Source organism: Thermobia domestica, chromosome 1 (genome assembly GCF_964235325.1).
Source record: "Thermobia domestica chromosome 1, izTheDome1.hap1.1, whole genome shotgun sequence".
Classification (NCBI taxonomy): Eukaryota; Metazoa; Arthropoda; class Insecta; order Zygentoma; family Lepismatidae; genus Thermobia; species Thermobia domestica.
Window position 1 is genome coordinate 204,893,925 of NC_137454.1, and position 25,892 is coordinate 204,919,816.

Here is a 25,892-nt window from a genome sequence, read left to right on the forward strand (position 1 = left end):
CCTGTAAATGCTGATATGGTGAAACGGGAATATTTAGAATTTTGTTCAGACCAAGACACAGCACGAAAACTGTCAAATTTCAGTTAAAAAATGACAGATTAGACGTTTTTCTCCATGATCTGTTAAGTAAAGAAGATGTCTCCAATGCGTTTGAAACATTCATGCATAATATATGTGTACTTTCCATAGCAACACAGCAGTGGAAAGGAGTTTCTCCATTAACAAAGAGTGCATTGTTGAAAATCTCCAAGAGGAGTGCTTGATTGCTCAGAGAAGTGTGTTGGATGCTGTGCGTGTTGCTGGTGACATACGTAATATGAATATCACAAAGAGTATGATCCAGTATGTGAGGAATGCATCAAGCAGAAGAAATGAATATCTGAAAGACCACGGTGAAAAAGAAGACAGAGCAGCTTGAGAAAAGAAAGATATTAAGAAGAAAATAAAAGAGTTGGAATTAAAGAAGAAAAGAATATTAACTGACGCCGAAGCAGAAGTAGATGCGTTGGAAGAACAGGCGAAAAAGTTAAAAAAAAAAAAAAAAAAAAAAAAGAACTGTAGAAGTTAAATGTCAAAAACTGTTCACTGTGAAAGTTGTTTTCTATATTTGTTCGTATAATGTGCGTGGTTCTATAACATTTTCAGTTTTTTAAACTTCCATGTTACAATACATTTTTAAATAAAATATAACTGATAGCCAGTACCCATCCAAGAAGAATGTGCAGTAACGTTTAACAATATGGACTACTTTGCGTTAAGAATTTGCATTATATATGATCATTTTCTTTTTACTTCTAAACTAATACTAGTTTGACAAAAATGGTGGGAAAATAGCTTACTCACCGCTAAGTCCTACCAGTACTTCGCATAAAATACCACAAGAGTACTTTAAAGGGGAGTGCTTGTAGTAAAATACTCTTGTCGTATTTTATCCCATAACTTAGCGGTGAGTAAGCTTTTTCCCGCCATTTTTGTCATTATTCATCAACACTCACGTGCTACTACTATAATATTAGTTTATTTGAAATAATGTTTTTGACGGAAATTTACTCTTATACAGGGTGAACCTTAACTAAACCGATAAACTTCGGGAGATGATTTCCGAGCCCAAAACAAGAAAAAAATTCCTCTAACTTTTCTCCACGGTACATAGTTTTGGAGCTACAAGGTGCCGAAAGTGTGGAAAAATGAACTTCCGAGGCCTATATTTCCAAACCTATCCAATGTAGAGAGTACAGCTTAATATCTCTTTAAGGAAGTTTTATCTGTTCTGAACATACGATTTCCTTTGTGAGATTTTAAGCAACACTCTCTACTTTAGATAATTTTGGAAATATAGGCGTCGAAAGTTCATTTTTCCACACTTTCGGTACCTTTTAGCTCGGAAACTATGCGCCCTGGAGAAGAGTTAAAGAGGATTTTCTTTTTCTTTCTTTCTTGTTTGGGTGCCGAGAATCATTTCCCGAAGTTTGCCGGTTTAATTAAGGTTCACCCCTTTATAGTATTCCTACATTGGGATATTTAAAGCTACTGCACATTTTTCTCAACCGGCCTTCTGGTAGGGGAAATTTTAATTAAACATTTTCTTGTGTAAAATGTTTTGAGAACCTACATTTCAGTCATTTTTTTCTTTTCATCTTGTCACTTAAAGAAACTATCACTTGCCATATATGCATTCTCTAATTGTCACTTAAAGAAACTATCACTTGCCATATATGCATTCTCTAATTGTCACTTAAAGAAACTATCACTTGCCATATATGCATTCTCTAATTGTCACTTAAAGAAACTATCACTTGCCATATATGCATTCTCTAATTGTCACTTAAAGGAACTATCACTTGCCATATGCATTCTCTAATTATAACCAGTTGTTGTTAAGAACTATATAAAATTGCATTAACTTATACGTGTTACAATAAATGTCACTCTACTGAATAGACCTGGAATAAAAGGAAAAATAAACCTTGAAAACCTTGATAAAACCTGGAATTTGAAAATGAACATTTAGTAGACGCACTGTATTGACAACATCTGTGACCTAAGTATCGATGTAATGGGTATTTATTTGATTTCCCAGTTGCTAATAAAAGTATGTATCCTAAGATCTTTTGTCGAAGTGTTCACAATTAGATAATTTGGGTGCTCTTGAAGTAAGTACTTTCTAATGAATGTTGAATATGCATTGTATTAAATTAAGTTGGTGTACCGCCTTGTTTCATTGTATTTTCAAGGCACTAGGCTGCTTCTGACACAGACTTTCATGTCTTGTTTTTCTGATACACTGATTTTCTGTTCTAAAACGAATCCACAAAGACAGCATTACATATTACTTATTTTTCTGCTGCTAATTAATTAATACTTATGGGCGTATGTGGAATATACTAATGAGGAGAAGGGTTTAGCTGTTACGCTTTCATGGTTTTTCAGATGTTCTTTTAACTTAACTCTGATCACTACAGCAATATTGATCTAAATGTTCACGACTTGTACGTAGTGAAGTAATAATTAAGTGTTCGTCTCATAATGTTTATTTATTTATCTATTTATTTATTTTGAAGAGTAATATAGACAGGTAGTTTGAATTAAAGGCAGATGTCGCTTCTTCGCCCATTCTTTCTCTTCCGAGTAAAGAAATGGAAATTACGAAAACAAGCACAGTTCGTATTTTTTCTTCTTTTATTGATGCATGTATTCACAAGTTTGAACGATACGGAACTTCGAACAAAACATTAATTGTTGTTACCATCTTAATTTCGTTATAATCTCGGTGTTGCATGTTATAAGGTTTTCAGCAAAATATTACATCACAAATCCGTTTATTTTCTTAAGACTTGGAGTAATTGTTGCGTAGTTGAAATTGATTTACTTATTGACCTATTTACTTAACCAAAAAGAAAATAAATAAAATTAAATTTAAAAAAAAAATAGGTGATCCTTTGTTTCAAGTGGGTAACGCATTGTCACTGGTTATATCTCCGTAGGAATGCAGTCCATCAGTCAATGAGATAAAAGAAATAGATCTCGCGTTAAGTAAAATTTTCAACCTTGTTTTTTTGCTAATGAATTCAATGAAATGCAGACATAATTGACAGCAGCTGGTAAATAAGCTAATTCTAGCTGCACCTCTGATGTCGTAGAAGAAGAAATTGCATCCTATTATGTTGAACAGAATAATTCTCAACATTAAAGAAGTTACGAATCAGCAAATTCTACCTAATCTGGTGCGATAATTTGTTTTGTTTGTATTTTATTTGTTTATTCACTTTTATGTGTTAAATAAATACAGTTCATAATTAAGTATGCTTGCCTGGTGCAGCAACGGGAATTAAGTTTGAAGGAACTGACTAAATAGTTTATCATTTAGCTATAAAATCATTGCAAACGTTTACGATTTCACACACCAAAACTAGAAAAAAAATAGAATTATTATTTATTCATTACAGTGCACGTGAAATTAAGATGAGTGCAGTTTGTAGAATTCTCAGTAAAAGTTCAAGTATGATGTGCAACAATTAACACAAAATTGGCATATATCTTTTTTGGATTCACGAAAATGATTTGATGAATCACCTCAGACTCCATGTAATTCTATATCCTCGAGGTTTGGCAATGCCTACAGATTTATATTTCCTCTGTTGTTTAAAAAGTAAATTTAATAAATCAACATTGTTGCTCGTAAGAGAAGCTCTGATAGTCGTATATTACAGATAATTGTATTGCACATGAATGTAACAAAAATTATTTGTCAGTTAGTTTTTGGTATTGTATACATTCAAGCTATACTGTAGTAGCAATGCCAGACATAGTATATTTTTCGATTCGTATGAAATCCATTTTTTCCTGCAAAACTAGTAATCTTCTAGGAGGTTATTGTGTGAATCGGGATTTAAATTTCATGCATGAATTATATATACTTCACTATCGTGCACATATTTCTTTAGTATTAACATGATTTCTTGACTAGGAGTTATTTCTTTTCTATCCTTTTACTAATCCAGACAGTACATGGAACACTCTTCTTTATAATTACCTTTCTTCTTTTAGCATTGGTAGGTGCACTTACCATAGGCACAACATTTTTCTTCTCATCAGTGGCAGGTATACTGACTGATAAATTTGGTATTCGTCGAACTACATTCGCGGGCGGAGCAATTGCTGCCAGTGGCATGTTAATTTCATCATTTCTTACTGATAAAGTAAGTATGTGAAACAATCAAAAATTCAATTATGCAGAAAATTTTGTGAGCGTTGTGATAACAACAGGCAAAAGTGTCTATATCGTATAATGCAAAACAATATGATCTCAACCCGGCGGGAGTTCATGTGGTTTGGATCCCACATTAAGCTGTAGGTCCGTATCTCATGTAGCCTTGCTGTTGAATGGGATGCTAAACCTCAACTCATCCAACCAACAAATAAGATCACAATGAAACTTCGTTTAGTGTACTCTGCCTACAAAAGTAGACAATCCTGGATTTTTCTAATAAATATCGATCTTAATAATAACAATAATAATAAAATGCAAGTGATTCACTTAATAGATTAAGAATTATTAGTAGAATTTTGATTTACTTTTGTAGATGAGTTAAAAATCAATTTAGTTTTAAATAATGATCTCATCTGCAGATAAGGATTGCAGTAAATTAGTGTGTTCGAACTCGTATCGAAGTTTTCTGGCAAGTTAAATTAAGAGCGAAGTACCTTGCAGCTTCGATATGTTTATCCTGGATGTTTGTTTTGCTAGAACTCTTCTCAATTGTTAAAACTATACAAATTCATATCGAAGTACTGAAATAATGAAGTGACTTAAGTTTATATACATATAATAATATCAACGAAGCAATTTTTCTGATACGGGTGGAATATTCATACATTAATTATACCATTAAACGTGATATTATGTAAGACTTCCATATAATGAAATTATACATAATATATATTTCAATTAATATTACATTATTTAGCTATGTGTTAACAGTTGTGGTGGATGCATAAATATATGGCTGTTACAATCAATTGGACTCAAATAATCATCTATGCTTGGCTGCGAAGTACTAATTTATTGTGTGCGTTTTCTAGATAGTAAGTATTATGTAATCAAATGTACAAATTCTGCGTATACAGTAGTTGTTACTCCTTTTTCAGGTTGAAGGATTATGTTTTACCTATGGAATTCTTTTCGGATTCGGAGCGTCTTTGGCTTACACTCCGTCATTAGTGATTTTAGGTCACTATTTTAAACGCTACTTAGGAGTAGTAAATGGTTTCGTGACAGCGGGGAGCTCAGTATTTACTATTGCAATGCCATATATTTTAGATGTAATCTTGACACACCTGGGCTTCACCAAGTGCTTGTGGTTTATGGCCATGTTGATGGCTCTTATAATGGGCTGTGCATTGTTATTTAAACCTTTGGCTCCTGTAGCAGAAAAGTATTCGCATGTGGCTGTGAAGAAATGCTCAAAGGATAAAAGGGGGTGTCGCTGGCTAGTAAGTCAAGTCATCAATGTTGAAATTTGGAAGAACAGAAAATATGTTATCTGGGCAGTAGCTATACCGTCTGCTTTATTCGGCTACTTCGTACCATATGTGCATATAGTAAGTATTGAATTTTATTATTTATTTCTCTCTGGTCTCGAAATGTGTATAACTTTCTTTGTAGTATTGTATATTAGGTCGCATATGTAATGTTTTCTTTGTTTTAATTGATTAGATTTTTTTTTGGGGGGGGGGAGGGCTTAGCTATAAGAAAAATATTTTAATGTCCGATTTAAACCAAGTATGTATAAAACTAAATTATTTAATATAGCATTCATTTAGTGTTTGATTAAAATATAGAAGAATTCAGGTGTTGTACTAATGGATTACAAAAATGGGCATGTTTACAGCCACATTTTGACTGTTAATTTCCAGACATCAGATGGTGCACCAAATAAAGTCAAACGTGCTAACTTAAAAAAAATAGGATAATATTAAAAGATAGAAATAAAGGCTCGTCATTAATAATACTTTGAATAAAAATGGAATAAAATACGTGGGATTCAGGGATAAATTATTGTAACCGCTGTTGTTACATGATACATAGCTGTTGAGACGTCATAGGAGTTTAGTATTAAACAGTGGCGGCTCTAGAGTTTTACAAAAGGGAAGTCACGTCTACAGTGGCGATGATACCGGCTTTACATCCCCTACCCCCGTCACAAAATCATCCCCTGATTTGGGGTCTCTAGCGATGTTTCACTTTGAAGGTATTCTTTAAATTCTAATATAAGGTTAACTAAATTCTCTGTTCGGTCGTTCCTCATTCGTGTAAAGATTAAATGTTCATGTTTTTTTTTTTTCGTAATTATTTTCTTCCTGTTAATTCGGAAGGCGGTAGCTCAGTGGTAGAGGCTTACCTCTGGTGCGTCGGGTCCTTGGTTCGATCCCCGGCCAAGTAATTTTGTGTTGAACATCGTGCTCGTGGGTTTTCTTCCTCCTTCCATTTTCTCATTCCAGTGACTCTTCCATAATCATTTACTTGCTTTAATCATCGTCTCTAGCCTAAAGGACATAATCGTAGGACGTTAAACTCAAAAGTTTTCATTTCATTTCAATTCGGAAGGCACGTGTAGCTTGGTCACTATATTATAGAGCCGCCAATGATATTAATACGAATTGTAGTTATAAGTAGGCTTTTAGTTTTATTTAATTCAACATTTAAACAAATTATTTACTGATTTTAGTAGTGTAAACTTTTATTGTAAGTTCGTTTGACTAATAACTTCATTTCCTTTATTTGAGGTTCTACTTTCAAAAAAAAAAAAAAAAAAAAAAAAAAAAAAAAATCTAATAAAAGCTTTTGATTTAAAAGTTCAAATTTGCTGTTTTTGTCTATACATGTATTTTTGTGTAAATTAACTATAATAGGAATTAAAATAGTATCTTGTACCATTGTAACTTTTTTTAAAGGTAACATTTGTTGAAAAATATTTTCCTGGAAGTGATGGAAAAGTTCTAGTTCTTTGCATTGGTATCACATCTGGTCTTGGAAGACTTATTTTTGGAAAAATTGCTGATAAACCTAATGTTGACAGAATCTTACTTCAGCAGGTAAGTCCATTATTTACTATTGTAATATTATATATATATATATATATATATATATATATATATATATATATATATATATATATATATATTACATATAGTCTGAAACGTGTAAAAAACACAAAAATGTTAAAAATAAAATGGTAACATTAAAGCGAAAAAAAGGAAAATTAAATTAATAAGGTGGATCACCGTAAAAATGAAATAAAATTTAATAATACTACTACTATAAAGGTAACCAAGAAAGTTCTGTCGCTTTTTGTGGATGTCTGTATTGGCCCTCACACCATGAGTTGAATGCAAAGGGAAATAAGGCGAAGGTCAGTTGTTGGTGTGGGTATATCCAACATACTATCTGGTTGTGGCAGTTCAGTTACACCGTGAACTTGCGTAAGGACAGAATGAACATGGGACCTCCACAGAGCGTTATAAGGGCGTGTATGCTGTACGATTTCAAACTAGAGTCACACGCTGCTGCAGCGGGGCGAAAGATACGCCAGGCCTTTGGTGAGGGTGTCGTGACTGGTAGTGGTGATTTAACAAGTTTAAGTACGGTGACGAAACACTCGAAGACGCATCACGTACCGGAAGACCAACACATGTACAAAATGAAGATCTTCAGGCAGCAATTGAGGCGAACACTGGCCAGACATGTGAGGAACTGGGACTACATTACATTCAAGGTGAGTGGAGAAACCATTCGGCAGCACTTTCATCAACTTGGGAAACACTACAAGTTGGATCGATGCGTCCCACATGATTTGACTCCAGGCCAGAAGGCAACGCGAGCAGACACTTGTGCTTCTTTGCTGTCTCGTCTCAGAAAGGAGCCGGTTCTGGACAGGGTGTTGACATGTAGTGAGAAGTGGGTCCTATACGAAGGTCCATGGCGCCATCATTGGTTAGCATCCCATGAACCGTTCAATGTTCAAAAAAAATTTAAAACTCTGGAGCCAACGCTTCCGAATTGCACAGGGGTCCTCATGTTACAAGATAACGCTAAGCCCCACGTGGCTAGAATGACCCGGGACACCATTCTACGCCTTGGATGGGAAATACTAGTGCATCCACCATACTCCCCGGACATTGCACCGTCCGATTATCACCTGTTCCATTCCTTGGACAATCACCTTAGAGGACATTAGTTTAAATCCCTAGTAGAGGTGCAAAATGCACTTGATACCTTCTTCACTTCACGGCCCACCGAGTTCTATCTCGATGGAATCCATGACCTTCCAGAACGTTGGCAGAAGGTCGTTGATGCTGATGGAGACTATTTTTGATCTTCCAGATACGTCTTAGGAGACATATCAATGTTTGAAAGTGGTGGGTGAAAAAGCGACAGAACTTTCTTGGTTACCTTTATAATAATTTTGAATGTCCGTTATTTCCACTGACTGGAGTATGATCGTACTTGTTCGTAGCCTGATGATCAAACCAGCCACCAGTGCGAACCAATATCTCGAGGAAGCGAAATTATATTTAGAAAGAATTACACTTACTAGACTCTTTCAACAGAATATAAAAACTCACACAAGACTTCAAAACATCTAACAAGTTCTTTACTTTAAACTACTAACCATTACTTTGCACCCAGCCCGTTAAAACCTTGAGTGACCGCGGAAGTAAACAAAAATGAATTGTGAAGATCTGGCTCCAATATAAGAAGAGAAAAAAGAAAACTATGCGCAAACTGTTAGCATTATATTTCCTCATAAGAGATATGTACATGATTCTTGAAACCTCAAAATAGTTCGGTAGTGAAACGAGACATTACATCCTTTTATTTATGAGAATTCTTCCTTAACACTCTTTCTGTTTGTTCTCGCAATAATTTATAAACATATTTAATATACCGCTTTTATAGAGAATAAGGAACTACTATTAAATATGCTAGATGATACTTTGGAATTCCCTTCTGGCTAAGCAGTTAGAGTAGGCGCCTTGGCGTGAAATACCGAGTTCGATTGCCACCGGAAGCTCATGTAGATTCACGTTTCATATAGCCTGGCTGCTGAAAGGGACGCTAAACTGAAAATAAGATCAAATTAAAATCCGCATATTGGGACAGTTTTTATTATCTAGAAGTTAGAGGAAGAAAAGAAAAAAAGTTTGTTAGAATTCATACTAATACAGAGATTGCATGAAACTGCTGGCTTATATGTAATCGTTGATACAAAACTGCTAAACAAAATGTAATGTCACAAAATGTAATGTAACAAAATGCAATGTAATGTTACTCATCTTAGTATTTTTTATTTTATTTTATTTATTTATTTATTTATTTTTTAAAGCTTATACTTCAAGTGCTTCCCGCAGCATTTTTCATCAGGGTTTAGGCTTAAGACTTTTTCCTATGTAGGTCTTCACATAGTTTTTGTAATACAATGGTATATGTAGGTATACAAAAATTTTCAATATACTATATTTTGGCTAATGCACTAACAAGTAAATCAAACTTGTTTCTTGTATTTTTTTTTTGGGGGGGGGGGGGGGTAATCTTATCCTGTAATCTTCCACGTTGCTTATTACTTTGTCTCCCAATCGATGGATGTTCAAACCCTATTAGGGAATATTGTACATATAGGGTTAAAACATCCATGTGTTGGAAGACATAGTAATACACAACACAGAAGATTACAGGATAAGATTATTAGTCCAGTAAAATTAGCTCCAAATTGGGTTAAAGATGGAAATATGAAATAACAAGCTGAAATTTTCAGCGTCAATTCTACTATATCCATATATAAACATAGTAAAAGTCCCAAGGAATCCCTTGCACCATTTATGAGAGAGCACATTAGAAAGTGTTTTCTAGGCTAGAGTGCTTTTTTTGCTGCCATTTTTAAATATGGCGCCATCAAGTGAACAAATAAAATGTTCTCAATTCTGTTTTTGATATTTAAATTCCAATATCTTCGTAATCGCTACAAATACCGAAAAAGAATTTGAAACAATCGTTATTGGGTACTTCAAGACCTTTCCAATGGAATATGTATCATTGATGTATCTTTAATGTAGCTAATATATTTTATAGCTAATATATATAATGGAGGATACAGTGCATAATTTTCCGTGACACCAAAAATATTGATAGGATCAGATTCAATAATTTAGAAATTTCGAGGAAATTGCAGCAATATTCTGGATAGATTCTATAATATATTCAGTTATGACAAGATTTTCTGATTACAATATGTGATAGATTAGTTTTAACAGAGTAATGAAAGCCTTCACGTAACTACATATAATTTAACATGCACGTATATATAAAGATGATATATTACATTGATCTGAATTAAATGAAGCGATATCAATCTAGGAGTTATAGAAACCATAATGGATGGAAATTGACTAAAGGAACTTCGGCGTTCAATGTGTGCAAATAATGTAGTTTCTCATATGAAAACAAGTCGTGCCTTTTACGTGCTTTTCGTGCTCGTTTCCTTCCTCAGCGGCCATAACGTATAATTTAATGTTTTCAGTTTTACGTTATGCTATGAAGGATAGATCATCAAAGACAATGAATAACTCTTTAGTGAGTAATGAATCGTATATTCGAACTCTTGTGGGGAAGGGACATGGGGGCTCAGTGGTAGAGTGCTTACCTCCGATGCATGGGGTCCCTTGTGCAATCCCCGCTCGAGTAAGTTTGCGGTGGACATCATCATGTGCGTGGGTTTTCTCGGGTATATCCGTTTCCTCCCACATTCCCACTCCACCAGTTCTTCTATCAACATTCACTTACCTTAATCATCTGTCTCCCTTAGCCTAAAGAGTATAAACATGGGACGTTAAACTGAAATATTTCATTGCAAGATTTTCGAACTGCTGTGAAATCTATACCACATATTTCCCATAATTAATGTGTTCGGAAGCATCAAATGTGAAAACACTTGCTGGACACTGTAGAAGTATCTACTAGCTGGAAATACTGAGTGGAAAGTTTTCTTATGCGACTAGCTTTACTTGCTTTATCCAGTTTTGTACGTACTGCAGATCACAACTCCGTAAGAACTGTAGATTTTACAGTTCTTACGGATTTGTTATCTGCGGTATATACAAAACTGGAAGAAGCAAGTAAAGCTAGTCGCACAAGAAAACTTTCCACTCAGTATTTCCAGCTAGTAGATACTTCTACAGTATCCAACATGTGCTTCCATATTTGATGCTTCTGGATACTTTAATTATGGGAAATATCGTCGCTTATATGACGTAGGGACGTGAGCGCCAACATTTTAAAAAAATGAAATACTTCAACTGGAGACTTTTCAAAGCTTACTCTTTCGTCTGACGATCTGAGAAAATGGCGCAATTTTATTTGTCATAGATTTTCGCTAGTAAGAAATGTTAAACGCGTAAACGAAATTCATGTATTGTTTGATATTTCTTCAAATGCCTCTCCTGCAAAATTACACTTTTGGCGCTTACGTCTGTACGTCATGTAAGAGACGATATGTGGTGTTATATGAAGCAGATGAAGAAATTGAAAGCACAGCTTCCCTCTGAAGAATTCAAGAAATTCACCGAACAAGGATATTTCAGCATAGAGCGTGGTAAGTTTCGGAGTGATATGTGTATTGAGCAGACTATCACGAGAGATCTCAAGACTAGTAGTGGACTCATTCATGGGAGAAGAATTGCAAACTCGACAACTAGCAAAATGAGTGCAGTCCGGCCCATTGACTGCCAACGTTGTACACGCAGTAGAGGAATTTCCATGTGTTTCTTTGTTTTGGTCAGAGCAATATGTTGAATTAAGGAAGTCCAAATTAGAGCTAAAAAGATGTTGAAGCATTTGTTGATTGGCTTTGGCTAAACAACCCTTTCCAGAGGAATACTGTGTTCCTTGCATCTCCCCCTAACTACTGGTGTCATAGCAAGTAAAAACGTAAATTGTGACAATGCCTTAGAAGAAGGCAAAATATCTGCCACTTTAATGCAGGATAACCTTATAGTGATATTCTCTTATCAGGAAAAATGAAATAGTGTCACTTGTTAGTGCAAAGAATGGTTTATTTATTGGAGAAATGTTGTTAGAAACAGTTAACTCAAACCAGAGGATTGTCAGAATCAATGAAGAACTTGCAAATTATGTAAGGTATGAGCTGTCAGTTCTACTTGCTTTGTTTGATAACGTTCATTGAGTAAAGGGAATAAATAAGAGCTGATAAAAGAGCTAGAAGTTTCACAGTCTGACATTACCGTCAAATCCAATCTAAATAATCAATAATAAATATTTGTTTCACAATTATCTTGGACAGAAACAGATACCTTTGATGACATTTGTAAATATTTTGTTCTCTTCGTTATTGAAAAATACGACAGTAATTCAGTAGTGGTGTTTGATGGGCATGTAGAATTCTCAATAAACTACGTGGAACACATTTGTCGTTCAGACAAAGGGGCAAGTCCAAATACAATAGTTAAAAAGAAAACAAATTTGCTGTGGCACCTCGAATGTTTGTTTCTTAAAATTGCTAATAACAAGACAATTCTTCTGAATCTGCTCACAAGATATTTACACTAAGCTGGCGTAGCTGTTTATCAGGTTACTGCTGATGACACAAATGTATTAATTATAAAAAGAGCAGATGAAATAAAAAGCGGAGACTGGTCTATAATTGTTAGCCAGGATTCAGATTTCCTGGTACTTCCCATTTCCCTCATATCTAAAGATTGTTTTTTCTATTTAATATCTGGATCAAATTTAATCCCAAAAAATATATTTAGCTCTGAACTTCTGCAGGAAGCATTAAGGACAATTCACCATTATATTCTTTTTCTTCATGCGATCTCTGGTTGCGATACGACTTCTGCACCTTACAAGTTGGGGAAAAGAAAACCTTTCAAGAAATTAACAGACAGTTTCATTATAAAGAACAGTGGAGTCCGGTTGCCTGTCATAATTCAATTGCTTCTGCAGGAGAGAAATTTTAATCTTCAATAAACCCAGGAAGTTCTAATGACACGTTAAATAAGAAGGGATATTTAATGTACATGAGAATTATAGGATGTCGACCACTAATGCCTATTTCAATCTTACTCACCTTCTTCCAACGTCTACTGCCACAACGGAACATTCATTCGGGGCCAATTACCGGGTACAAGAGTAGAAGGGTGTGAAACTAGATCCAACTGAATGAGATTGGAAGAAAGAAGGAAATTATCTTCAACTTATTCCTTCTCAGCAAAAGTCAGTGCTTGATGATCTCTTGAATTTGAAGATTGCAACTTCAGATGAACTTTGGAGACATGATCTCATATGTAGCAACTTTTGTGCAGTAATCGTGCTGTGGCAGAAACGGAAGACTTAGCTAATCTACCTTCTTCCGATGAAGCAAATGAAAATGAGACTGCTGAATCATCTTATCGCCGTCGCAGCTTTCTATGATGCACAGAACTCTTTCCTTAAAACTCCAGAGCATCTATGAAGATGTTATTTTTTTCCACAATGTGAAAATTTAGTATTTTTATTTTTAAAATGTTGATGAAGTGATTATCTATCGACATTTGTAAGTAAGAGTAAGCTAAACGGTAAACTAAACGTAGTGTAATTTCTTATTGGTGTGTAAATGTTTAAATTACAAAGACTTTCATTACTGTATTACAACTGTAACTAAACTGTCATTTTTACTGTAACAAAACTGTAACCATAAAATCTTCCTCATAACTGTAAAGATGTTATAGAATCTATTCAAAATATTCTACAAATTACTCGAAATTTTTAAGTTATTCAATCTGATGCTATCACTATTATTGGTGTCACAGAAAATTATGCATTACATCTTCCAGTATATAAAATATATTAGCTACGTTAGTTTTAAAGATACATCAATGATACATACTTCATTGAAAAGCTCTTGAAAAACCCAATAATGATCGTTTCAAGTTCTTTTTCGGTATTTGTAGCGATTACGAAGATATTGAAACTTAAATATCAAAAACAGAATTGAGAATATTCCATTTTTCCACTTAATAGCGCCATATTTAAAAATGACAGCAACAAATAATTGTTAATATCTTCATATCTTGTTAATTGTTAATATCTTCTTATGTAAGTGATTCTTATTAAACTTCAAAGATTATTTTAAGCTGCTTACCTATAGTCGATAATATTAGCATTTTTACATCCAAATGACTCTTAACAAATTTCACATATTTTTATTTTCAAACGCTCGTGCTTTCTTTTGCATACGCACATATCAAAATAAAATAGAAGTAACACACGGTATAATGAAACTATTTTGCATATATGGAATCTAAATGAGATTTTCACAATACCTCCCACTCCGCATAGCTAATATTGGCTTTTCTGCCAGAACACGGCCCATAGGTGGGGGAAAAAATAAAGTAAGTGCATCTTACAAATTCCTACTTCGACCATTATAGCACCGGTATTTACATACATAACAACAAACACACTTTTCTACTGCACACAACAACATACTGAACACAGTAAACAAACTATTGAGAACTACTGTAGATGAAACAAGGAGTATTATTGTATATCATGCATGCTGTCTGCGGTCAATGAAAATCCAAGAAACTAACCAAACACTCGGAAGTCAAAATTTAAATTATGAAAAATTAGGAAAATTAACATGATTGTTGCTATTTAAAAAAAGAAAGAAAGGAAATATCATATCAGCGAATTTCGAAACTTAAGAAACATCGTAGTCTGTAAGTACAGGGATATATATGCTAACGATGACAAAATAAACAAAACGGTATGAACCGTCGACGTGCGGGAAATTCAAATTTCGGTCGCTGTTTCATTCTAAATTAAACAGTGTAATGAAAACATAAGCTAGGCCATTATTTAGATTAACTTTACGGCATAGCTAAAATTTTGTCGTCTCCCTATTGGCAGGAGAGAGATCGTCCTTGTTTAATTCTACATGCTGATGTCAATTATTTTATCATGAAAAATCCAATAAAATGCGAAAAGAAATATGTTTCTAAAACGAAGTGGAGCACTATAAATCAATGAAGGAATGATATTACCTTATTATGATGTCTGCAATTGCAGAATCTTCTCGTATAAATACTGCATACTGAAAACCGATGAAATTCACAAATCATTGCTTGAATTTAAGATATATCCATTGCACAGTCTCTTCGTGGAACACAATGTCATTCACAAAGGATCCTGAGTTAAAAGTAAACGTTGCAAGCACTGACACTTTGAATTATTGAATGGCGTATTATTGTATGGCTTCTGGAATGTTACCAATGGTTTACAGTTGTTGTAGTCGTTTCTACAAATTGGAAATGCTCGAAACCTCGAGTGAAGGAAATCATTTCAGCATCAATTAGAATGAACAATTAGTAACAGGATCTTACCCGATAGATAAATATCCAAGTCCTTCTCATTGGCAAATCGGCAATAAAAATATTTTGCAAGACCCTGTACGAGATGTATAGTTCTTCAGAAAGCTCTCGAATAGTCATTTGCCTGTTTGAACGAATGATTTGTGCCACTTTTTGCACATTCTCATCTGCTTTTGACGTCGAAGGACGTCCCGATTTTTGCCCGTCTTCAACCGACTCATTGTTGCTTTAGAATCGCTGATACTTTTTTTTTTTTGGGGGGGGGGCTAAAAAAATCTTCAATGTCACCGCTTTATCACCATACACAGATTTTAACATTTAATGAGCTTCTTTAACACTTTTTTTTAAAGCTTACAATAAAACCTAATGTTAACACGTAGCTCGAAGTATATGAACCGTGACAGACACCCTTAACCTGTCCCCACTGTTTGCCTCTGGAAGCCAACTGACATGTCACAATTTGCCTAAACTTGACACTGACTGTCCCAAAGGTTCAGGCTGTCAGGCTTACTGGTTGAAATGGATAAAACGTTGATAGGTGTTGCTGTGCAACGACATTCACCGTACTTTTTGATGACACTTCGTGTGTAACAATTGTAGCAAAGCGATTACTTTATTTTGACATTTTGTTTTATGTTAGTGTTTGACGATATCTTGCATACGTTGGAAGTTTTATATTGTTTTCCAATAATGTTCTCAAATTATGAAACCAAATGTAAAATATGATGGCCAGGATTCGAACTCCTCACTGCCGCAAGAAAGTACATTATGCTAACCACTTGACCATGGCGGATAGTGGTACACGAAACAGGTATTAGTCATGTTCAAGTCACTCTCTCTTTCTGGTTTTATTTTTTCAGGATTATTATGTTTATGCTGATTAAAACTGAAAAGTGGGACAAATAGACTTGGAAAGAAAACTAATTTAAAAATAAACATTTAATAGATCGCATGTGGTGTTTGTGCGTTTACTAATATATAGTTCAACGTAGAAACATCCCGTATTGTGTAAAGGTTGTTTCTATTTCCAGATATCATTTGTGTCCATTGGAATTCTTACAATGCTGTTAACTGCAGCCAACAAATTTGGATATCTCATTGCGATCTCTCTGGGAATGGGACTTTTCGATGGATGCTTCATCAGCTTGTTGGGACCAATAGCATTTCAACTATGTGGTCAGTCAGGTGCATCACAGGCTATTGGATTCTTGTTAGGACTTTGCTCTATTCCTTTGACTGTGGGACCTCCGTTGGCTGGTAAGCTCATAGAATTACTACATTGTATTGAAGAATGTATTTAATTCAGAACATAGAATTCAATACATAATACAAGGAATAGTGTATCACACATGCGCCACTTCTAGTATTTTCTAACATGGTCAGCGACTTCCCACCATTATTTCAGTTGTAATATTCTGTCACGCTTAAAACTTGTCTCTTAGTTTTTACACCACTTCGTGAGACGGTGTAATTGTATGACGGCATCATCCGGTAAGAGATCCATTTCTTCGATTGATGCATGGTTTTTAGGGTCAAAATGATAAACCTAGGTTTAGTCCTGTCGCGAGTGAATTACGAAGCCACCCATATAAGCAAGGAATATTATTCAAAGTACCGAATGAAAACATTGGAATATGTACAATATTTTTTTATCGGGCAAACTTAGATTGGTCAAGTGCGAAATAGCATTTCGAAGAGAATAACAAATTTTATTTTATAAATTATTTTTGCCGGAGGAATGCTGAATTAGAGCATCATACAAAAAAAATTTATGTACAATTTTAATTATATGTTAAAATTTAAAAATGACATTTATAATCTAAAGATAAACAAGTTTCCATAATATTGAATTGTAATTTCTTCTAAAATAGTTTTCTGAATTTATTACATCTTGAACGATATTAATATTGTCAGAAACCTCGTAGTAAATTAAGCGAAACATCTCGTTATACTACACATCGCGTTATATTTATTCCGAACTAAAATTGAAGGACAAAGTTATGCGTAGTTTTCAATATAGTGGTTCGACGTGGTTAATATTTTCTTAATATGTTATTTTCAAATCTTGACGGGATTAACTTAAGTTTTAAGTAATATACTAGAAATTAATTCCAGGTCATCTTCAGTAGCTTATTAACCTTGTTCATGATCATCATTTATAGTAACGGGAGCCAAACTTAAAACCTTAAATACATATATATTGTAAGAATATGTAAATCCCTTTTCTAATTTTTAACAGAGTAACATTTCCGCAAAATGAAGGTAGCATAGTTTGTGTACAACATTACATAACAAACTTCAAACCATTGTATATAAATACCTCACTTCCCGTATCAGTTTCCATAATGAGAAATTAATAATTTCAGATCTCACTTACTACTATTTTCTATATATTATTTAAAAGATTATATATAGTGTTGTAAATTATATATATATATAAAATAGTACTAAGTGGTCTTGGAATTATTAATAGGTATTAATATTTATATACTTAATGATAATTATTTAAAATCTATACAATATTTAAATGAACGTAATAATAAATCTGAGGAGCAAATTTCACTTCATTTTACTTAGTTCATTATATTAAGAAGATAGGTAACACCTGGTGATCTGTGTTACCCTTAGCATTCAACTTACATTCAGGAGGCAAATTAGTTCCTCTCATGAAATACGAGTCGAGCAGTTAGCAGCATAGAACGAGCTGCGACAATTTGCTAAAGAGTGGGTAAGTAACCAATAGCACCAAATACAATCAGCGCATGAAATTTCCTTCACCTCGAACAACACCATCCTTTGTTGTTCCTGCTTGGAATGGGGATCCTTTTTACTCAGAGGCCACACAACTCTTATAGACCAAACAACTCATGGGCTACGGTAATCTCTTAATTTTAAATCTGGTAACACTATCACATAACTCGCAAAACCATTCTAGCGCCAGATTTAATGTTACTGAGTATTTTTTTTTTCTTTCTTTCTTAATGTTATTTCATTCCTTCTGTTTCATAAAACCGCTTACAACAAACTTTTTGTTCATTTCTATCATGTCCTTAATCAATTTTATTATAATTTGTTGTATATAATCATCATCAACCACTGACTAGATGAATGTCTCTCAAACTCTTCACCATAACCCTCTTGGGCAATTTTTTTTTTCTGTAGATTTCCTTACACAGTCCGTAAGTGGTGCTACTTTATAATATTTAGAGGAAGATTTTGGCTAGTGTTAGGATATTAAATTAGACTTCGTAAACTATCTGGAATAGTATAACTCAAGTAATTAGAACTCCAGTGTTCACTACATGTAAAACCACAAACCTAGTTCACACTTGGAATCGTACTTTCATTCTTACTACTTCTTAACAGACTTCTCTTTGAATCTTCATATTCATATACATAATTATTCCTTCTACTCTTTGTCCTCACGGAGCTCCTTCGTGGCTAAGCGGTTAGCGTATGCGCCTTTGGCGCGGGGGACCCGGGTTCGATTCCCGGCGGGAGCTCAAGTGGTTCGGAGTCCACGTTAATCAGTAGGTCCACGTCTCATATAGCCTCGCTGCTGAACGGGACGTTAAACAAAAAATCAACTCAATCAATCAACTCTTTGTCCTCACGACATGTAATCTTATTATCTTGACAACCTCTTGTTAATCGTAGCAAACCACAGATTATCTATCCGTACCCTCAGGCTGCATCAGCTCGTGCATTCTTTCGTGACACTTCATACCAACAGGTGGTTTCTTGTCTCCTTGTAGGGGGCGCGGTGGCTCAGTGGTAGAGCATTACCTCCGGTGCTTGGGGTCCCTGGTTCGATCCCAGCTCGCGCCGTGTGGGCTTTGTGGTGGACAAACACCGTGCTCGTGGGTTTTCTGGGGGTTCTCCCGTTTCCTCCCACTTTCTGCATTCCACCATTTCACTCATCTCTCATCATCACCGTCTCCTTTAGCCTAACCGGCATAACCGTGGGACGTAAAACTTAAAGATTTCATTTCTTTTTTTTCTCTCTGTATACAGTCAAAAATTGTTTTCGTTCAACTTGCATCATTTTTGTAGCAATATGGTTTACCACTGTTATGGTTTATGGTTTAAAGCTTATATCTGTCACTCATGTCATCTTCCTGATCCATACTTTTCTTTACGAATTATTCCTAGCATTTATTCTACACTACTTCTTTTTGTGTTTGCTTATAGTGTATGCCTGTTTTTATTAGTGTCTCCAAGTTTCCAATTCATATTACATAATATTGTCTGTATTATGTAATATTGTCGTTATTGTACTACTAACATTAAAGTGGGAATTAAAATTGAAACTGTGTGTATACATAATGTGTATTTGTATTTTACAGGAAAAATGTACGATAGCACTGGTTCCTATCTTCTCCCTTTCATTCTGGCTGGAATTCCTCCAATCATTGGAGCTGGCTTTATGACTTTTGTCAAGTACGTTAACAACGACAAAAACAGAAAAGTGATAGATCCAAGTTCCCAGCCATTAAATGCAGATGCAGACAATAATCCAGAAAAGACTAAAAGTAATCACATACCTAATTTCAACTCAATTAGTAAGTGCTCTATAGACTGTTCAAATATCAATGGGAAAGACAAAGTAATGAAAAAGTACTCTTCTAGCTGTATGAATATTTCATCTTGCCATGCTCCGGAGACAGCAAGGTTATTAGCAGGCATTAGACCTACACGAAGCTTTGTTAATCTACATATGTGATGTGTAAGACAATGAAGAATTATATCGTTACTTAACTTACGTGTAAGAAGATATATTTTTTTTAAAACTATAAAACGATGTAAATTTACTTGCCGAAAACATACAGTTTGTGATAGAATATTTTGTTTGTAAATTTTATTTTTTTTATGTGAAATAAAGTTGTGCTATTTACCGTAATGTTTTTAATATTTTCTGTTTTATTGTTTAAATCCTAGAAGTGTGTGTATATATATTATATTCTCCATACATAATTTATTTGTAGTTTTTACTCTTTAAGTGTACATTAAATTGAGCAGAAACACACAGGAAACATCATGGAGGAAAATAATATGTTATAGAATCAACTTTCTCATGGTAAGTCTAAAATTAGCACTAAATTAAAGAAGGAATATCCAGTGTGTCACGCAGCATATTCAGCAAACGCTGTAAACATAACCTGTACACCATAAATTTATACGTACATCATATCTAATGTAATATATGTACATCATATACTCTATATTACGTCAATAGATGTGTAGAATAATTTATTCTTATTGTGAAAAAATAATCAATTCTGGATGAATGTGTAGGACCATGGTAGCGATTTCATCTTATAAATGGGATTGGCATCCAAGCTACCACATTAAACTTTACCCCCGTCAAGTAGTGGACCTTAATGTGGATAGAGGTGAGAGGGCAGCTTCATCATTCATTCATCACCCCTTTCATTAGCGTGATCTTTGATACCACTAACGGACCTGCGGAAGAATGATATGAGTGTGAGAAAAGAAGAATCGGTGCACGTCTTTCTTCGACTGAGATGCACGTGCACCCATCCTGATATGCTACGTATGATGGGTTGTTTCTTTTTTATGTTGCATGAAAAGTATGAAGAACTGAAAAAAAAAAACTAGAAAAATATTTTTAAAAATTGAGTCTTTATTTTTATTTATTTATTTAGTTATTTATTTATTTATTTATTTTGGTTGGTTGGTGATGGTTGTCATTTTTGTTAATTCAGATTCTTCTTTTCGGTTATCGTTTATCATTATTGTTGGTCGTCTTCACCTTTCAGGGACACGTGTTTTTGTTGACAGCTTTTTTATTATTATTATTATTATTATTATTATTATTTAGAACTCTCATTCCCTTTGCCACATCGGCCCCACGCTGATTCTACGATGACTGCATAGGTAAGGGATTGCAAGAAGAGTACCATTAGTTGTCACAGTGAACGTTCCACGGTGTTGCGGCAACTAAGAGATTCTCGTTTACCAACCTTCACATAAGTCTTTATTGCTTTAAAAAAAAAAAAAAAAAAAAAAAAAAAAAAAAAAAAAAAAAAAAAAAACCTACTGATATTATCAATACAGAATCTGTCCCAGTGATATTAAAGTATGTCCCTTTGTGTCAGTAATAAAGAAATGAAGGCTTCTTCGTGGCTCTGTACGCGCCTTTGGCGTAGGAGCCGAATTCGATTCCCGGAAGGAGCACATGTGGTTCGGATCTCATGTTAAACTTTAGATCCACGACTCATATTGCCTTACTGCTGAATGGGACGGTAAGCTTAATCCAATACAATCTAATAAAGAAATTATATACACAGCCGGGCAGGTTAAGGACATAATAAAACTACAAAACTACTACTTTAAGTGTTATTTGTTGTCAATATGTTAACGTAGTTTTCCCGATTTGTAAGCTTTCTTCCCTCGCCTGGTCACGATTAGATTAGGAAAGTTAGGTCAAAAAATGGCTGAACCGGGAACAAATTGTAATATAATTTCTGAGGAAGACGACGGCGAAAAGTCTACCTCTCTCCGAGGTAGGATAAGGCCGCTATGAAGAATTTTTCAACATGGCCGCCACGCGCTACTACTATTTGCAAAGTTTCACTTGTGCCCCTCCTAATTAACATAGAACAATGAGTAATACATCTTTGTAAAGCTTATGGAACGCAGATTCCAACGATGTAACATTGTTTCTCATTTTGCCCACTGATAAGAAGAAGAAGAAGAAGAAATTTAAAATACAAAAAAAAAAAGGAAAAAAAATTATTTTTCCTAAAATATTTCATCTTTGACAACACTGTGTGTACAGCAGCGGAACAAAAATTCGTTATTACATACCTTACTCATTTATATGTAAGATGCACAACAACCACTGAGATCTAGGCCGAGGAAGGTGTTCCAATATGGATATCTTTATGGGCTGTATCACCGATTTCAATGGAGGGAATAGACCACTATACGAGAACACCCTGCGACCATCCTAATTTCACAGTGTCGTGACTACATCGTTGTAAACCTTATAGAACGCAGATTTCAACTATGTTGCATTGATTCCTATTTGGCCCACCGAATAGAAAAAGAAGAAAGTTGAAAAATTACAAAGAAGTTATCTATTTATTTATTATTAAAAAATTATAATTGCTGTATACACATGCTGTATCATGGGATTTTACGTTAGGAAGTATACCATTGTATGAGAACGCCCTGCAATGTAATAGTTGTCCTCATTTGTTCCAACTGGAAAATTGACTAATAGAAGTGGAATATGGGCCTTAGAGAAACGTGAGAAGTCTAACACTCTACGAGAGTGCATAGGTCTGCTATGGTGAATTTTCCAATATGGATGCTACGTTTCCTAGTAGACTACTTGATATCATTATATGTTGAGCAGTGTTCAATATTTGGAACCTTGTTCTTTATATCAATTGAAAGCAAACTATTAAACATTTTTTTTTCAAATATTTTTATTGCAATATTTTTTTTTCCATAGTACACTACAGTTCTATGTCTAGTACAGTGTTCAATAGTTTCCATGTGTTAGAGCTTATTTACATTAAAATGAATATATGCTACCCAACTTAACCTATATGCATTATGTTGAAAATAAGAATTACATGTACTGTACGAGTAATTCTTATGAGTAATGTGTATAAACTATGTTAAGTTCTGCTACATATTTAATAAATTTAATTTTTCAAAGTTAATTAACATACTTGGGAGTATGTCATAAGCAGTTATAGCAGATTCGCTAATAATATAACCTTTATCTCAATCTCATCCAGTCAACTTCCACAGAATTAGAACAACTTGTACCTCTACAATGAGCACGAGCATTTGTACACATCATTCCTTGCCTTCTGCATACGCATTGTAGGGTAGCACATTGTGTTCTGCTGCATCTGCATTTTACAAATTTTAATAAATAATTGGGTGCTGGTGATGGAGCCATTTTACTGGTGTCAGATGTACGTGACGCAATTCCCATCTCAGCTACATGGATCCATTTCATTATCCATCCACTGTTGAACTTGGTGATACACTCGTTGTCTATGAAATTTGCCTGCAACTACTGAGGGAGGCAGTCCTTCCGGTCTCACCTGAACTGTTGATTTTGTCTCTCTTGATGTAAACATTCGAAACCGCATTTTGTTTAGTGTATCTCCTGAATTTCCACCATAAAGGCATACCATCGTTTCGTGACCAGCAATGTGAACTTCTTTCGATTTCCCAGCTGTCTTGAAAAGAGCAGCATGTTTCTTAAATAACTCATTCCATTTCCCTAGGCCGTACCGTTTGATGTTGTATTGCACCGTAACATAGCATGCGCGAAAAGAATGTGAGAGCAAAATTCTTCAAGTTCTTGCTTAATTTTCTTAATGTCGTAGAAAGTCTTTGTTTTTGCAGTTCACTTTGGCTCCCGATAGAGAAAAATATTATGACAATTATTACTGAAGTGATGCATAAACAGGAGCCAAAGTGAACTGCAAAAACATACTATATATGACATTAAGAAAATTAAGCAAGGAGATACACTAAACGAAATACGGTTTCGAATATTCACATTCAGGGGCGACAAAATCAAGAGCACAGGTGAAACCGGAAAGACTACCTCCCTCAGTAGATGCCTGCAAAATTCATAGTCAACGAGTATATCATCAAGTTCAACAGTGGATGGATAATAAAATGGATCCATGTAGCTAGGGATGGGAATTACGTCACGAACATCTGTCACCAATGAAAATGGCTCAATCACCAGCACCCAATTATGATATTTATTAAAATTTGTGAAATGCAGATGCGAAGATACATATATATCTGCTATAGCTGCTTATGACACATTCCAAAGTATGTTAATTAAGTTTGAAAAATTAAATTTATTAATGTTAAATATTGCATAGTTCACTTACAGTTCCATGTAGCAGAACTTAACATAGTTGTATACACATTATACTCGTACACGTAATTCTTATTTTCAACATAATGCATATAGGTTAAGTTGTGTAGCATATATTCATTTTAATGTAAATAAGCTCTAACATATGGAAGTTTGACTTTATGGTGGCCTCAGCTTCTGCGAAATGTCTTCATAACGCTTCGCATTTGATGTGGCCCCACGCTCGGTTGTCGATAAACAGAGGGCCCCACGCTCGAGGATGTTAACAAACAGAGGGCCCCTGCAATCGAACAAGAAGGTCATCATAACTTTACCGGAACTTGTGTGAACAGCCATTATTTCTTTGGCTGGAAAGAATTGGGATGTTTTCATTATTGGCTTTGTCTTTGCTCTCGGGCTGAAAATGGTGGCACCACGTTTCTTCCCCTGTGACAATATAGGATAGAAACACATAATCTTCCTCGTGGTACCGCTGTAGATGCATCTGACATGAAACCATTCTGTCAATCTTGTCAGTAGATGCGGAATCCACTTCGCGTAAATTTTTCAGACCTGGAGGTGTTCTTTGATAATGACATATATGGAGCCATGGCTAATTCCGACCTAAACACAAATATCTTCCTCTGTGATTCGTCGGTTTTCCACAGTAAGACAATTAATCCACGCAGTCACATGAGGGGCTTGTCCTGGGTGCGAATCGTCTTGCAGTGATGTGCATCGTTTTCGGAATCTCTTATGCCACTCCTGCACACTTGTTAGTGATATGCAGTGTTCGCCATGCATAGCAAACATGTAACGATGAGTTCCGCGTGTTTCAACACCTTCAACCACCAGAAAACATACAACCATACCTCTCTGCTCTTCTTTGCTGGATGAATACATTTTTCATAGCGCTCACCTTTAGATCAATAAACAAACAACTGTGTGTACCTGTGAGTTGTCATTATTCATTTCTCCTCCCGAGAGATGGCAGTATCGATAAGTAACAACAGTGTTGCCAGCTTTTGCGAGGAATGTATTTTATGGAGGGTGTTCGTGTCATTCGACTGCTCCTCATATAACCGAGTCCCAGAGAACAGTGATCAATTTTTAATTTTTGATAATTTCCAAACTTAAGGGGTGAGACAAATTTCGTACACGTAGCGACTACCATGGAATATAGCCGCCATCTTGGTTTTGCACCACTTGTAAACATGCAATCATCTCATTCCATCATCAGAGCACCGAACTTAATCTTAGAGAACTCCTCCGGTAAAATTTTGCAAGGGAAATGTAAGCCAGCTTCCGTCTTTCTGTATTGAGCGTCTTTGAGCGTCTTCGTATTTCATATTTTCCATATGGTGGGGGAGACCATGAGTCGGTTCCCAGTGAGAGCTCTTTTTTACTTCCAGCATTTATCGTTGCGAAATACAAATATTGTATTTTCACGACTGATCCAATCTGTGTGACAAGCCTAGCAGAGTATAATCAAAACATGTGGTACTTAAGAGTACTTAATACAGACATATTTGAATTGTGAATATTTCCGTCCCTATTTCCTTGAGGCGGTCACCATAAGCCCCAAAAGAGCGAGAATATG

The 25,892-nt window shown here is 34.9% G+C and overlaps 1 protein-coding gene across 3 annotated transcripts in view; it reads left to right on the plus strand.

The window, feature by feature from the left end:
- kar (monocarboxylate transporter 10-like protein kar) overlaps window positions 1-20,335 on the plus strand; it is a 47,720-nt gene extending 27,385 nt beyond the window's left edge. For all 3 annotated transcript variants that reach the window (XM_081768908.1, XM_081768914.1, XM_081768922.1), the window contains 5 exons: window positions 4,048-4,199; window positions 5,149-5,601; window positions 6,955-7,095; window positions 16,458-16,683; window positions 19,773-20,335. In XM_081768908.1, the coding sequence (XP_081625034.1) occupies window positions 4,048-4,199; window positions 5,149-5,601; window positions 6,955-7,095; window positions 16,458-16,683; window positions 19,773-20,149 (1,349 nt within the window). In that variant the 3' untranslated portion in view covers window positions 20,150-20,335. The remainder of the gene's footprint in view (window positions 1-4,047; window positions 4,200-5,148; window positions 5,602-6,954; window positions 7,096-16,457; window positions 16,684-19,772) is intronic.
- Window positions 20,336-25,892: the final 5,557 nt, after the last annotated feature.